This window comes from Drosophila melanogaster, chromosome 3R (genome assembly GCF_000001215.4).
Source record: "Drosophila melanogaster chromosome 3R".
Lineage (NCBI taxonomy): Eukaryota > Metazoa > Arthropoda > Insecta > Diptera > Drosophilidae > Drosophila > Drosophila melanogaster.
In genome coordinates this window covers 10,400,881-10,416,325 of record NT_033777.3, presented here as the reverse complement: position 1 = coordinate 10,416,325, position 15,445 = coordinate 10,400,881, and the positions used below count along the sequence as shown (strand labels likewise).

Here is a 15,445-nt window from a genome sequence, read left to right as displayed (position 1 = left end):
AGCCCAAAAACTACTTAAATTCCATTAAAGGTAGAATATTTTCATTTTTACCCGCTCAATTAACTCCATATTTATTAGTTTTAATAAATAAAAAGCGAAATTCATCAATTAAAATTTAGCGGAACAATTTAAAACTGTCACGTTTTTTAAAAACAACAAGCGGCTAGTTTTTAAACTACAAGGTCTTGCTACTGTCCACTAGATGGCGAATAAAAATCATCCTCCCAGCTGTTTCAGGTAAACAACGCTTTCCAGCCCTGAAAAATACCACTTGTAATACCATTAATAAAATACCACTTCTTTGAACAGAAACATAAAAATTACATAAATAAATAACTGCCATGAAAATAAGCTACCGGGCATTTGTTCGCCAAGTGCGGCATGCCTCCACGACTGCCTCGAAAGGAGCTACGACATCCGTTACCTCCAGCGCAGCGGGTCAACTAAAATCAGAGCCGGCAGCACGTGCAACTTTTCTGGAGAGGATTCAACGCGGACCGGGCTTCCAAGACTTTTTTGCGGTCAAGCCTGCGTCAAGACTGAAAACTGATGAAGAGGAGCATGTGGACACCAGTGTGCCGTACCTGAACTCGATTGATTTCAATGGAAACGGAAGGAAGGTCCACTTTGAGGTCTACGGATGCCAGATGAACACGAATGACACGGAGGTGGTGTTCAGTATCCTGAAGGAGAATGGTTATTTGAGATGCCAGGAGCCGGAGGAGGCCGATGTCATAATGCTCGTAACGTGCGCAGTGCGCGATGGAGCGGAGCAGAGGATCAGGAACCGATTGAAGCACCTGCGAGCCATGAAGAACAAACGCAGTACGCGGAGGCATCCTCTACAGCTGACACTGCTGGGTTGCATGGCGGAGCGACTAAAGGAGAAGCTGCTGGAACAGGAGCAATGTGTGGATGTAATCGCCGGACCCGATAGCTACAAGGATTTGCCGCGACTACTGGCTATCTCCCGGCATTATGGCAACTCGGCCATCAATGTGCTCCTCTCGCTGGACGAAACCTATGCGGATGTGATGCCCGTTCGCTTAAACTCCGAATCGCCCACTGCTTTTGTGTCCATCATGCGCGGTTGTGACAACATGTGTACCTATTGTATAGTGCCCTTCACCCGTGGACGCGAGCGCTCTCGCCCCCTGGCATCCATTGTGGCTGAGGTCAAGGCATTGGCGGAACAGGGCGTGAAGGAGGTCACCCTGCTGGGTCAGAATGTCAACTCGTACAGAGACAGAACTGCGCAGGAGGAACAGGACTCACTGAAAGCAACTCCAGTGCCCGGTTTTAGCACTGTTTACAAGCCCAAAACAGGCGGGACTCCCTTTGCAGCATTGCTCCGATCCGTGGCTCAAGCTGTTCCAGACATGCGCATCCGTTTCACCTCGCCGCATCCGAAGGATTTCTCCGACGAAGTTCTGGAGGTCATCAGAGATCACCCGAATGTGTGCAAGCAACTTCACCTGCCAGCACAATCGGGCAATACCCAAGTTCTGGAAAGGATGCGACGTGGTTACAGCAGAGAGGCTTATCTGGAACTTGTGCAGCACATCAGACAGTTTTTGCCCAACGTGGGGCTGTCCAGCGATTTTATCTGCGGCTTTTGCGGTGAAACGGAAGAGGAGTTCCAAGACACTGTATCTCTTATCCAACAAGTGCAGTACAACGTGGCCTACTTGTTCGCCTACAGCATGCGAGAAAAGACCACTGCCCATCGGCGCTACAAAGATGATGTGCCCATAAACGTGAAGAATGAGCGACTGCAGCGCATGGTCCAGGTTTTCCGAGAGGGAGCTACACAGCTACATCGTAAAATGGAAGGCCAGGAGCAGCTCATACTTATAGAAGGGAAAAGCAAGAGGTCCGATGCTCACTGGTTCGGTCGGAATGATGCCAATATCAAGGTCATAGTTCCTTCTATATATGTACCCATATCTGGAGATTCCACAGCCAGAAAATCGTTTGGAGTAGGTGACTTTTTGGCCGTCCGCATTGAGGAATCCAACTCACAGGTGCTGAAGGGCACGCCCCTCGAGCTGAGCAACATAACCGACTTTCACAGCAGACAGTTAATACAATAAAATGAGCTTTAATCGTAGTTTCAGTTGTTTTAACATCACGTCTCATTGACGTCCTCCTTCTTAGCCGTCGCCTCACTCCTGCCATGATACTTTGCAACCTGGTTGCGATAGAACTGAAAGATCTCGGCACTGGCAGCCAGGCATAGGCACTCAATATCATTGAACTGGGCTATTTTGAAAGAGCCCTTTGTCTGGATCAACAAAAGGTTTCCTTCTACAGAATCAAAGGCGAATGTAAAACTGGCGCGCTGGTGGAGGGTTTCACTTTGGTCCGGATCTAGCACATACTCGCCCTGCTCGTTGATGATGGCGTGGACAGCCGCAAAGCTATACTTTAAAGGCAGGCCTCCGATGAGCATGGCTAGGCAGGCGCAATTTACGGCGCAGGCATCAATCTGATAGAATATATATATTGTTAGAAGGATTACAGATGAAGGAGATTCAAAAACATACACTGCCACGATCTTCCAGCTCCTGGATCTGCACGGACATCTTGGAGCGCGGATGAGCCTCCGACAGGAGGGCCAGTTCCAGCACATCCCGAATGGCCGCCTCCCGAATCCGATCGGTAACCTGCGGCAGGCCCGCTTTTGGTCGGTAGTTACACTCCAAGTAGCTGCCATCTATGCTCAGGTTTTGGGTCTTCACCTCGATGGGGCCGAGAACTGCGCCTATGAGACCTGTAGCACCTGAAATTGGCAAGACCATGTTAGCCGGTTCTGGCCATGTACTAGAGTTGAAAACACGGCTATACCCTGGCTGTACATCACGGATCCGTCGCAACGCGACAAGGGATTGAATTCGCAGTGCATCTGGCGAAGCTTATCCTTTTCCACGTCCATTTTCGCTGGTAAATTCATATTATATTTTCCTAATATTCAAAGAAAACAACGTGCGCGTGCTATCGCCTCGTATTTTCGATAACGATTTCAATTTTCCCTCGACATATCGGTGCAATATGATGTTGCGATTGCACGAGCTCTGTCGATTACTGATAGGTTTGGCGGGTGGAGTTTTCATTTTAAAAATGAACCATATGTTATACAACTTTCAATTATTTTCGTCGATTTAGTTTACTGATAATTGCACAAATTTCAGGCTTTTCAAAAGATGGTGTATTACATAAATATCCGAATAGTTATTACTGCATTTAATACATATGATAATAACATACCAAGCGCAGAACACTATAATCTCATTTTAGAAAAAGAGAAGTGAACATAAAGCTATCGTTTTATAAAATATAATGCACCATATATAATGTATAAAATGCACTGTCGATCCGACTGGCGATATACGCAACTATCGCTGGCTATCGATAGACAGCGAAGGCTGGCCAGCTCCTATCCGAACTGCTTCTCCAATCAGTTTCTTGCTTTGCTCGTCCGGAATAAGTTCAGTAAAGAGTTCCAATAAGATGTCAGGTGGGTTGCCAGTCCGGAGCTTTGCAGTTCCCTCGACTACCATATACCCTGTCCCCCGAATCCTGTGGCTTATATAACACATTCGTATCGTCGCAGGCGCCAATCCCTTCGCCCAGTTCGAGAAAACTTTCTCCCAGGCCGGCACAACATACAAGTACTTTGACCTCGCCTCCATCGATAGTAAATATGGTAAGTGGATGTGGTCTTAAGAAGGCTTTAAAAGTGGGCGTGTCTGTCTACGTGGTCGCAATAAACTAGGCTAAACATGCATATCAAAAATGGGATTAATTAAGCACCTGTTGAAGTTGGAGTTTGACCCCTGAATTGAAAAAGAAGCGTAGAAGAACAGCTCAATTTGCAAGTCAGGCAATGTCAAGTAGAAGGTGCTCCCGGAGCATTAAGTGGATTTTCTATAGTTTTCTATGGGCGGGCTTGTCTTGCGCCGAAAGCGAAAGTTATCACCGCCAGATTGCCTCATAATGGGGCTCGTCTAGCGGTGATAACGAATCGTGTGCCTCCGAAATTTGATTTCCATTTCCCAATTTTACGTGCTCACTTATCAGCGAATTAAAACTTCGCAGATCTGCTGATTTGGGGTCGTAGTCCGATGACTCCGAAAAATCTCAAGATCAGTGGAATGTTTTTACTGGAACCGCGCGTGTCCAGAAATCGGGGTTCTGAGGTGAGGGCTTCTTTGGTGGCTCCTCCCATATAGTGACGCCTGTGAATCGCATTAAGTGCTGGACAAACGTAATCATTGTGCCTGTGATAAGAAGTGACTGCTATCTGACTAGCACACTTTAAACTAACTAAGGTGGACGGTTATAGAAAAAGGGAGGTTCTTTACTCTACTCGTGAATTTTAATTCAACAAGTGCAACTTAAAGGTTTTTTAAAGATACATACGTTTAGTGCGGCAAATTGTCTTAGGTCCTCTCACCAAGAGGCTTTACTGTACCTGTGATGAAATTCTAAACACTTTGATTAACACTTAACATTTCCAACGCGTAGATCAACTGCCCTACTCGATCCGAGTGCTCTTGGAGTCGGCGGTTCGCAACTGCGACAACTTCCATATCCTAGAGAAGGACGTGCAGAGCATCCTGGGATGGTCGCCCGCCCTCAAGCAGGGATCCAACGATGTGGAGGTGTCCTTCAAGCCGGCCCGTGTCATCCTGCAGGTGAGTTTCATACGGCAATCTAGCAAAGTAATATTTAAATTATATAATATCTTGCTACTAGGACTTTACTGGAGTTCCTGCTGTGGTGGACTTTGCAGCTATGCGCGATGCTGTTTTGGATCTGGGCGGCGACCCGGAGAAAATCAATCCCATCTGCCCCGCCGACTTGGTCATCGATCACTCGGTCCAGGTGGACTTCGCCCGTGCGCCTGATGCTTTGGCCAAGAACCAGTCACTGGAATTTGAGCGCAACAAGGAGCGCTTCACCTTCCTGAAGGTTACTTTTCCTTAGCTTATTATCCAGATAGTATTTTTAATAATATTGTTTTTCCTAATTAGTGGGGAGCCAAGGCCTTCAACAACATGCTGATCGTGCCACCTGGCTCCGGTATTGTCCACCAGGTGAATCTGGAGTACTTGGCCCGCGTGGTGTTCGAGAATGACGCAACCGATGGCTCCAAGATTCTGTATCCCGACAGTGTGGTGGGCACTGATTCCCATACCACGATGATAAATGGATTGGGCGTACTTGGTTGGGGAGTGGGAGGCATCGAAGCGGAAGCTGTGATGTTGGGCCAATCGATTTCCATGTTGTTGCCCGAGGTAATTGGCTACAAGTTGGAGGGCAAACTGAGCCCACTGGTCACATCCACCGATCTGGTGCTGACCATTACCAAGCACCTGCGCCAGTTGGGTGTGGTGGGAAAGTTTGTGGAGTTTTACGGCCCGGGAGTTGCGGAACTCAGCATTGCTGACAGGGCCACCATCAGCAATATGTGTCCCGAATACGGAGCCACCGTGGGATACTTCCCCATCGATGAGAATACTCTTGGTTACATGAAGCAGACAAGTACGGAAAACCAGACTGTTTCATAAAACAATATTTTACCTATATCATAACAAACTTTTTAGATCGGTCTGAAAAGAAGATCGACATCATTCGCCAGTATCTGAAGGCAACTCAGCAGCTGCGCAACTATGCTGATGCGGCCCAAGATCCCAAGTTTACTCAGGTTGAAATTGCCTTACATATACCACTAAAAACTTAAGCTAACATACATCCCTTCTACAGAGTATCACCTTGGATCTGTCGACGGTGGTCACCTCCGTTTCGGGACCCAAGCGTCCTCACGATCGCGTTTCTGTCTCCGACATGCCTGAGGATTTTAAGTCGTGCCTGTCCAGCCCAGTAAGTTTCAAATTCATTGAGAAAAAGGGAATTAAATTAAACATTGTTTTGCTCCACCATTACCTTAGGTGGGTTTCAAGGGATTCGCCATTGCTCCGGAAGCTCAATCCGCTTTTGGGGAGTTCCAGTGGGATGATGGCAAGACCTACAAACTGCATCATGGATCTGTTGTCATTGCGGCCATCACATCCTGCACGAACACATCGAATCCTTCGGTGATGCTGGGTGCCGGTCTGCTGGCCAAAAAGGCCGTTGAGAAGGGTCTGAGCATCCTGCCCTATATCAAGACCTCGCTGTCGCCTGGATCCGGTGTGGTTACCTACTACCTGAAAGAGTCCGGAGTCATTCCCTATCTGGAGAAGTTGGGCTTCGATATTGTGGGCTATGGATGCATGACCTGCATTGGTAACTCCGGTCCTCTCGAGGAGAATGTGGTGAACACCATCGAGAAGAACGGCCTCGTGTGTGCTGGAGTTTTGTCCGGAAACCGAAACTTCGAGGGTCGCATCCATCCCAACACCAGGGCCAACTATCTGGCCAGTCCTCTGTTGGTGATCGCATATGCCATCGCAGGACGCGTGGACATCGACTTCGAGAAGGAACCTCTGGGAGTGGATGCCAATGGCAAGAATGTGTTCTTGCAGGACATCTGGCCAACGCGATCGGAGATACAGGAAGTGGAGAACAAGCATGTAATCCCCGCCATGTTCCAGGAGGTGTACAGTGAGTACTTCGTGCGCCATCTTTATTTGAGTTTGGTTTAATTTCACTTCCATCTGCAGGCAAAATTGAGCTGGGCTCCCAGGATTGGCAGACTCTGCAGGTGTCCGAGGGCAAGCTCTTCTCCTGGAGTGCCGATTCCACCTACATTAAGCGACCACCCTTCTTCGAGGGCATGACCAGAGATCTTCCCAAGCTGCAGAGCATTCAGAAGGCACGTTGCCTGCTCTTCCTAGGCGATTCCGTCACCACGGATCACATCTCGCCGGCTGGATCTATTGCTAGAACCTCGCCTGCTGCCCGATTCTTGTCCGAGCGGAACATCACACCCCGTGACTTCAACTCGTACGGATCGCGTCGTGGCAACGATGCCATCATGTCGCGCGGCACCTTCGCCAACATTCGGTTGGTCAACAAACTGGTCGAAAAGACAGGACCCCGCACCGTGCACATTCCCAGCCAGGAAGAGCTGGATATCTTCGATGCCGCCGAGCGGTACCGCGAGGAGGGTACTCCTCTGGTCCTCGTTGTAGGCAAGGACTACGGCAGCGGAAGCTCTCGGGATTGGGCCGCCAAGGGTCCCTTCCTGCTGGGCGTCAAGGCGGTGATCGCGGAGTCCTACGAGCGCATTCATCGTTCCAACCTGGTGGGCATGGGCATCATTCCGCTGCAATTCCTGCCGGGACAGAGTGCCGAGACATTGAACCTGACTGGCCGGGAGGTGTACAACATCGCCCTGCCAGAGAGCGGTTTAAAGCCGGGCCAGAAGATCCAAGTGGAGGTAGGCTATTGGAAACCTGGTGCTAGCGATTTTGGTTATATTAATGAACTATCTTTTTTCAAGGCTGATGGCACCGTCTTTGAGACTATTCTGCGCTTCGACACTGAGGTGGACATCACCTACTACAAGAATGGTGGAATCCTCAACTACATGATTCGCAAAATGCTCTCTTAAGCAACTCATCTTATTTTGTTTTTATATATGTATATTCCACATGCATTTCTACACTGTAAATTGTAGTTCCCTAAGTTTTAAATTGTGGTGGTGCTTCCCCAACCTGGTCAAACCAATAAAGTAAGCCCTTATTCTTGGTATCTAATTAAATTGGGTGTACTTTGTTTTTCTGGGAAATGAAAGATTGATTTCAATGAAAATATTTTAACTTATTTCGTTTTATGACAAAAGAATTTAGTTTACAATATATTTATCCACCAACCTACTTTATTTCACTTTTGTACTTACTTTTCTGATTAAGCTTAAAAACTTGATCCAAGAAATTCAAATGTTTTATATACAGATTTTTTTATATATTGGTATGATTTAAGGTTTCCTGTTGAATAAATTTCGCTCTCATGAGATAAACAAAGCCCAGTGATGCTTGAAGTGTGACAAAACTGAACTGTGTGTATCCCATAAACTGAAACCGAAGGACCTTTTCATCCAGGATTCACGCAAGGCACTCGGATACTCGCATTCGGATCTAGGCTGTTTACAAAAGAGCTATCTAAAAGAAACAGCAACTGTGATATGTGAAAAATTCTTGGGTAAAATCACGGCTACTATTTCCTTAGATAACTCGATATAAATTCAGGACGCGATCGAAGTTCCCGAGGCAATTGTGGTCAACAATTATGTATGATTTTAACTGATTCCTCGGGGTATCGAAGTACCTCGATTTACCAACCGCGACACGTACTATTCCAGAACTAAAACCTGAGAGTTAGCCATCCAGCTCTTATAAGCACGGTGCAATGGCCGCTGCCAGCGCATCAGGTTTCCTGGTCGATCGGTTCTGATCCGAATTTCCATTGGCTAAATTTGCTGATCCCGGCAATTGGCGTTCTGTTTTGCTGGCATGCTCGACATTTTTATGCCGAATTACCAAAAATTTTGAAGCCCGCTGCTGGGTTTCTTCATGACTGCACTTTGTTCAGCTCTAAAACCCGGCGCACTGAACCCGGCATCAGTTTTGCCGGTTATAGGATCGGCTCTTAAGGGGTTGCGGTGGGGCCACGGGTGGCTTCCGCAAACGAATTGACCCACAAATACGCCCTGGGGTCAATGAACAAATAGTCACGTTGTGGGATTCAAGAACATGCATATTTTGGGTCATTTGCATGAGCTCATTTTAATTTTTCCACCTCAATATGCTGATTTGTCATCGAAACTAAACCAATGTAGTTACAAATTAAAATATAGAACATTATACAAGAATTCCCTAAATTCGTTATGTACCGTACCAATGGAATGTGTTTATTCACTTACATACAAACAAAAGTTAAATTTAATTCATAGCTACAGAAACTAGCATTTGAACAAACCGCCCTTGAAGCTCTATCTATCGATAGTTCAATTACGATTCTTGATTTTGTTCTTATCGATAACTAATGCTACTGGCATTGTTGTTGATAGTATCGAACCAACATAGATTTTTGTTCCAGCTCTAGCGGTTGCAGTGAGATTTAGCAATTCGGTTTATTTATAACGAAAAGGCGATGATGCTGTAATATTTGGACCCTCAAGCGGTGGTTGAAAAGGTCCAGAGTCCGATGAGCACCACTGGCGCTACACGCCAGTCGATCAGAGGCGCTAGGACTCAGGACACAGCCGCATTTCGGCCGGAGCCGGAGGAACACGGACGATATTCAGGAGACGAGACAGTAGGAGGAATAAATTAAGTCTGATTTTTAACGATTTGGATATGGAGACTGACTACCAGAACTACGTGGAGTCGCTGTCGGGTGTGTCCTCCGACGAGGACGACTTCTCCACGGTGGACAGCTCGGACGAGTCTTCGGAAGAGCCAGTTCCCACGCCATCATCAATCCCAAGGACACGAAATCTGGTGCAGATGCTCTACGACAGAGAGGTGGGTCCAGTTGAAAGATTATATGCAATCTAATCTGCCCTCTAATTTATTTTAGAGTATTTTAATCATTTTGATCAGACAATAAAATTATGCAAAACCTATAGGGGGTTAACTTTTCAGTTCAAGGTCTACCCTCTCATTTTAAGGAAAAATTGTAGTTTTTGTTTGACTGATTTGCAATGAAAGTGCATGAGTGCATGAGAGTTCAATTCTCTAAAGTTAACTTTATAAATTAATATATAAAGGATTTAATTTAAGAAACATCAGAATTACAAAGATACATGCGCATGACTAACTTTTGATAGTTTTACTAATATTAGGAACAGAGCTATACTTAGCCAAAGGATGTACGAATTAAACATACTTTCAATTCTCTTCTCAGCGCACTGGACACTTCTCAGGCTCCTCCAGGGCTGGCCAAAAGCAACAGCTTCCTTACGTCAGAGTGCCAAATAGGTTAAAGTTATATCTTAAGGATGTTATGGCCAGCAATTTGATGGAGGGGTAAGATATTCGAATAGTCATATTTTTCAATCTTCTGTTCATAACCTGAATATCCATGCAGACACATTTTCATGGGTCTAACTGCCTGCGGCCAGTACATGCTAAGCCATCGGGTGATGTGCAACGACAGCTCTTCGCTGAACCACTACTCCTTTAACATGGGCTACAAATACACGTGAGATCCATATTTTTCAACATATCCTATCATAAGGTTAATAATAATTTTCTCCAAAGTCTGTACTTCTGGCTTTTCCAACCGCACAAGAGGCTGCGCCACTTTTTCTCGCGTCGCCTCTTTGACGATCATGTGGTGGACAACATAAAGACTGTAACCATGACGCAGTGGAAAAATGCGCAGCACCAAATCCTAGTTGTCCACGGCGCAGCCACGGAGGAGGGTGAAGATAGCTATATCACATATGTCAAAGTTCCTAAACTGGGTTGCTTGGAGTGCAAGAAACTTAATGACGACGGTCCATGTAGGTGTTAGAAATTAAAACTTTTAGATTGCCTGTGATCCTAAGCCCTTTTCCGCCATTAGATTCCTTTTACAATGCGCACTGCCTGACCTGTCACTTAACAGTGCACACAAAATACTCCTCGACTGAAACTGATCCGGCTTTCGATCCGAAAATAAATCTGCTTTGCCCGGAGCGCATTCTGATTATCTCCAATGGATTTATGCACATGCTGCGCATCGATATGGACACGCCGGCCGTGACCTCGGGGTACCTTCCCCAGCAGCAGAGCCTTATCTTGCCCAGTCTTCAAGCGCAACCTCAATCGCAATCTTTCTTGCTACCCAGATCGATTTTGGCCAGCGAAGAGGATCGCTCCTCAGCTGCATTCACAGGTTCCGGATCGGAGGCAGAGTCTTTAAATGAACAGAGTGTTGTGGCCCGCATAATTGCCGACTTTAGCGACATTGAAACCGAGCAGCGCTCTAGTCAACCCGGTCATAACCAAAATGAGTCGCAGTCCGGGAGCAACGTTTACTCTTCGCCAAAGGCATACGATAAGCTAATTTTCACGCCACATTGCAGTCCAACTCTGGTTACGGGCCCTAATAGTATGACTCTGCCGGAGACCACGCTGCCGGTCACAAAACCACTTGTCAACGAATCTAGTCCGCCACGCAGGCGCAACCATCGGATAGTCACTAAGTTCCGAAATGGCATTACAACCATTGATTTGCAGGTGGGTTTCATTTAAAGAAATTTGCCTAAGTACACCGGATAATACATTTTACTTTTTTCTTAGAGCCCTCCCATTGCCAATTCGATGACGGACAAATCGAATGCATATGAATTCTCAGAGGACAACGAGAAGTACGAAAAGATATCCACTTTCCGAAAGCGACGTTTGGCGGAAAAGAAATATGAGTTCTCGGAAGACAACTCGGAGAATATCATACCTTTTACCAAGGTGCGATTGGCGGGTAGGGCTTTCAACGCCTCCACTGCCAGCACAACGTCTCGCAGCTTCCATCGTTTTTCGCCCACGGCACACTTCTTTCACAACTCGCCCTGTGCTTCGCCCTCCTCTTCGCCACATCCCTCCCAGCCGGCACAGACGCCTCCGCATCTGGGATTCCGTTCACCACCGTCCAGTTCCATGCTAATGCGTTCGCCAAGTCGGAATGCAAACTCGGCTCAGATGTTTAACCAGAAATCGCCACCATTATCCCAGGCCACACAGCAAATGCTTAGTTACAAGCCAGTGGGTCCACTGGGAGCACTTTCTCCACTCCAGATGTCGTTGGCCAAGCGTTTCGATATGGGTGGCTCCATGTCCCCAAACGCTGGATTGAGCTTCCTGTCACCGCGACGCGATGAGCCACGTATTGTGGAGATGCCTGTGCAGGGCGGTGTAATGCCAGAGAAGCCTGTGTGCACAAAGAAGCTAAGAAGACGCTATGTAGAGGAGGACGATGCAACCTCCGTCATCACCAGCGAAGAGGGTAAAAGAATTCTTTTTAAAGTATAGTATATAATAATGTCAATTGGAATCTGTTCTCATATCAGACGACTGCATATCACCGGGCTATCACACATCGCTGCCAATGGAAGTGCACGGCTCATGTTACTCGGAGATGCAAATGATTTCACAGGCGTCGTATCATCGGCTGCGCTGTAGTAGCGTCGTAATCACCCAGCACTCGTTTGATCTGGAGACCTTCACGTACTACGTGATCAGCCTTCTGTGCCAGAAGCATCAGAAGATCTACAACGTGTTCTACGACTGGGCGTATGAGGTGATCAGCGTGTGTCCACTTAGTCAGACTATCGTCTGCATGCTGACGGCCCAATTCTCGGCGCGGGATCAGCCGCTGGCGATTTGCATACACTGCACTGGCCGAATGGACTGTGTTTTTCACAACAGGCAGTACGAAAGCCGCATCTTGTTCACCTGGAATATGGAGAGCGGTCAATGGCTGGTGCTCGATTATGGTGAACTTAAAGAGGTGCACGAGCAGTTCAACCCACTAAAGCGGCTTGGCAAGGCACGGCTCACGTTTGCCCAGATGGCCAAGAAGATGGGTAAGGAGATGGCCGTCAGCTTGGGTCTAAACCTGCCCGACTACACCTCTAATCTGCGCGTGCTCAACTCGGATATCCGAAAGTCCAAGATGTTCATCAGTGATCTCGACAACATGGTAGAGTTCCACTTAAAGCGCACACACCACGAGACACTGTGAGCGTATTTTTCAGTTTGACCAAATACATAGACAGCCTGGTAAAAAAAAATAATGTTATAGAAAAGCTGCAAATATTTAAACACTACCAATCTTTAAAACCCTTAAAGCAAACTTCTTGGTAATTCGAAATATTACAGTTTTTACATAAGGGAAACCATACATTTAAGCAGTTTTTAGTTTGCAAAACTCGATAAGGTTGCGTGCATCTAGTTCAGTTCTAAACACAAACAACGTGTGCTGTATTTAGTATTTAGTTACCTATACCTTACTTAGTGCAACGAAACGCTTTTCAAAAACATGAAACGCGTCCTTATTTCGACTGAAGTCATTTAAGTAATCTACAACTTAGTTTTAAGATACGGAGCTTGACTTCTAACCTGCTCATACCTCCACATGCATACATATACGTACATATACTTTTGATATTCGAAATTTCGATTCAACTATTAGATTTAATATTAGTTAGCAATATCTTTTGAACTGCGGTACGAGTAATTTACGTACCGATTGATTTAGTTCCATGCTTCACTGAAGGAGCATGTGGAAAATATACATATGTAATCAAGCCTAGGAACTACGTTTCAAGATATTAAACATAAGAAATACAATTCAAGATATTGTTCAGGAAGTCTCCAGTCCTCTAAAGTAATGAAGTGATGGCAAATAAAAGTCAATTCAGTTACTTAATTTTTCTCATTTCCCTAATTCTACGTCGGCCATTTTCTCAGATTCCACAGGACGGCTCGTATTGGTCAATTCTAAGGAAGTAATATTTCGGTTTTGGATGCTGAAAGAATGCAAATGATCATTTGAAAATCTTAGGGTGTACTGTCACAGAAAACCCACCGCTTGCGTATTAGCCTAAACATTTCGTGGTTGCAGAATGTAGCTACAAATATTATTATACCCTGACTGCAGTTTATGTAATCGTTTAGAATAATTAAGGGCTTCCACATATTCTCCATCTCGCATATAAAGGCAATAATTTCGAGAAACCAACTTCCGCCCATTATGATAAACAGGCGAAAATATATTCGATAGCTGGAAAAAGGGTAATAAGTATGTTTTATCAGGAACAATATATTGCTTGGTACTTGGCATGGTTCCTGGAAAGCTTTTGCGGTTCGCTGTTATTTAGCACTTTCTGATTTTGTTTGTTCTCCACGTAAATATATCGGGTTGTTAGAAAAAAACTTGCACAGTTTAAAATTATTAGGATTGCCAGTGGGGCGTAGAAATAAAACGTTGCGGACCATCCATTGGCTGAAAATAATTTAATATACTCATAATCAAAAAGTATAGTAGACAGTTTTTTAACTTACTAAATATCCAACAAGAAAATACTCCTACTGCAGGATTATACGGGTTATCTAAATTTGTTTCAACAAATTGATCCACTAAAAAAATGATGCACGTTAAAAGTCCAGCAGAGCTCCACACGATAATATTGTAGTTAAAGAAACTGCTCCTTTTGTTCTTGTAGAAGACCTGGAACTTTCGCATGGCGAATCTTCTCCAAACATCGAAACTTATGACGGAAAGCCAGAGAAAAGTGGCCATTACAGTGAAGTAGCCAGCATATCCTGCAATTCTCAGCCAGTATTATAGATATATATTTAATATAGTGATGAAAGAACTTCATTTGGTTACCGGTGAGATAGCAAATTGGGGTCTTCAGCTCAAATATTCCAAACAGGCTGATGACATTCAGTAAAAAAGTGATGGCCAAGCAGATGAAGTACAGATTGCAGCACTTGCCATGGAGCGATCTGAATTTTGGCAGCCAAAGGTACGCCGCAATTGTAATGACCATAAAGAAGACGGAGCTGAACTTGACTGGAATGGAAGCATTCGATAATCTGGATTTCCGCACACATTCAAACCTACCATAAGCCATTTTCATAGATGGTTTTTGAATGCAGTTGAAGGCGACAATGAGGCTGTAGTTCTTACCGGTACTTGTCGGATTGGGCTGCAGGCAAAACTCCTGCTTTGAAAGATATCGCTGATCGAAGTGCCGGAATAACGATCCATTCTGAAAGTATTGGTTCGAGTGTATTAAATATTATGATACTTAATATTTGATGTTTTGAGTAACCCACTTCATATAGTGACCACATATCGTATGTGGATGTCTCCGCATCCAATGAATAGTGTCTCTCGCAGGGAAGTGGCAGATCCTGCTGCACGACCATGTCATTTAAGACATGTTTCTTTATCACCGATCCGTTGAGTTGTGTTATGTCCAGGGTGTATTCGTAGGTAAGGTTTTCATATACGTCTTGGGAGCACAAGTTGCCTGCCATTAGCTTTTTGTGGTGGCAACAGAACCGGATGCATGTCTTCAGTTTGCAGACACAACCACGAATGTGTTTGGGAACCGAAACTCTATCGCCATCGTAATCAATCTCGTAGTCATACTTTCCGGTTAGTTTGGCGGGAATAACGACATCCTCGTATCTATACGATCCATTACATAGTTTTTCACTTTCCCTTAACTGAACCGTATCGAAAAAGTCGCAGTTTGGAATATCTCTGGACCGAACACCAATCACAAGGATACCTAAGAGTAAGTACTCAACTCTGAACATTCCCATTGTGATTTACTTTAATTTAACGAGTAAGTTCTCCGCTCTGCCGACTTTTTAGTGTGATAGCTCGACTCGCAATAAATGTTCGATCGCAAGAGGCATCTTAATCGCATTCTTGCAGGACGGAAAATGGTTATAAATAAGTTGTACAAGAAAATTGCTTACAGAGAACGGCG

The 15,445-nt window shown here is 45.4% G+C and overlaps 5 protein-coding genes and 2 non-coding genes across 8 annotated transcripts; 3 read left to right on the top strand and 4 right to left on the bottom strand.

The window, feature by feature from the left end:
* Positions 1–279: 279 nt before the first annotated feature.
* On the top strand, positions 280–2,108 carry CG6345 (uncharacterized protein). The gene has a single exon (NM_141745.4). The coding sequence runs from the start codon at positions 342–344 to the stop codon at positions 2,091–2,093; it is 1,752 nt and encodes a 583-aa protein (NP_650002.1). The 5' UTR covers positions 280–341; the 3' UTR covers positions 2,094–2,108.
* Rrp46 lies at positions 2,084–3,025 on the bottom strand. The gene is made up of 3 exons (NM_141744.3): positions 2,848–3,025; positions 2,547–2,782; positions 2,084–2,488 (listed from the first exon to the last, which is right to left on the bottom strand). Exons 1-3 carry the CDS (start codon positions 2,951–2,953, stop codon positions 2,129–2,131), a joined length of 702 nt encoding a protein of 233 aa, NP_650001.2. The 5' UTR covers positions 2,954–3,025; the 3' UTR covers positions 2,084–2,128.
* Positions 3,026–3,456: 431 nt separating this feature from the next.
* Irp-1B (Iron regulatory protein 1B) lies at positions 3,457–7,708 on the top strand. The gene is made up of 10 exons (NM_079579.3): positions 3,457–3,517; positions 3,614–3,706; positions 4,528–4,697; positions 4,759–4,974; positions 5,037–5,547; positions 5,610–5,710; positions 5,770–5,886; positions 5,955–6,609; positions 6,669–7,387; positions 7,451–7,708. Exons 1-10 carry the CDS (start codon positions 3,511–3,513, stop codon positions 7,559–7,561), a joined length of 2,700 nt encoding a protein of 899 aa, NP_524303.2. The 5' UTR covers positions 3,457–3,510; the 3' UTR covers positions 7,562–7,708.
* A 248-nt stretch (positions 7,709–7,956) lies between these two features.
* mir-318 (mir-318 stem loop) lies at positions 7,957–8,024 on the bottom strand. Its single transcript, NR_048366.1, has one exon. It is a non-coding gene; the product is annotated as a mir-318 precursor RNA (primary transcript).
* A 74-nt stretch (positions 8,025–8,098) lies between these two features.
* On the bottom strand, positions 8,099–8,189 carry mir-994 (mir-994 stem loop). The gene has a single exon (NR_048364.1). It is a non-coding gene; the product is annotated as a mir-994 precursor RNA (primary transcript).
* Positions 8,190–9,040: 851 nt separating this feature from the next.
* On the top strand, positions 9,041–13,359 carry CG6325 (uncharacterized protein). Its single transcript, NM_141743.3, has 7 exons — positions 9,041–9,476; positions 9,859–9,980; positions 10,042–10,155; positions 10,215–10,459; positions 10,522–11,177; positions 11,241–11,940; positions 12,005–13,359. Exons 1-7 carry the CDS (start codon positions 9,309–9,311, stop codon positions 12,676–12,678), a joined length of 2,679 nt encoding a protein of 892 aa, NP_650000.1. The 5' UTR covers positions 9,041–9,308; the 3' UTR covers positions 12,679–13,359.
* mthl11 (methuselah-like 11) lies at positions 13,360–15,294 on the bottom strand. Of its 2 annotated transcripts, NM_001275536.1 has the most exons (7): positions 14,781–15,294; positions 14,566–14,713; positions 14,329–14,514; positions 14,001–14,261; positions 13,773–13,941; positions 13,525–13,719; positions 13,360–13,465 (listed from the first exon to the last, which is right to left on the bottom strand). In NM_001275536.1, the coding sequence occupies exons 1-7, from the start codon at positions 15,273–15,275 to the stop codon at positions 13,372–13,374; spliced, it is 1,548 nt and encodes a 515-aa protein (NP_001262465.1). In that variant the 5' UTR covers positions 15,276–15,294; the 3' UTR covers positions 13,360–13,371. The 2 variants fall into 2 exon arrangements, with proteins under 2 accessions (NP_001262465.1, NP_731479.3); NM_169343.4 differs by having other exon boundaries at positions 14,329–14,713.
* Between the last annotated feature and the right edge of the window lie 151 nt (positions 15,295–15,445).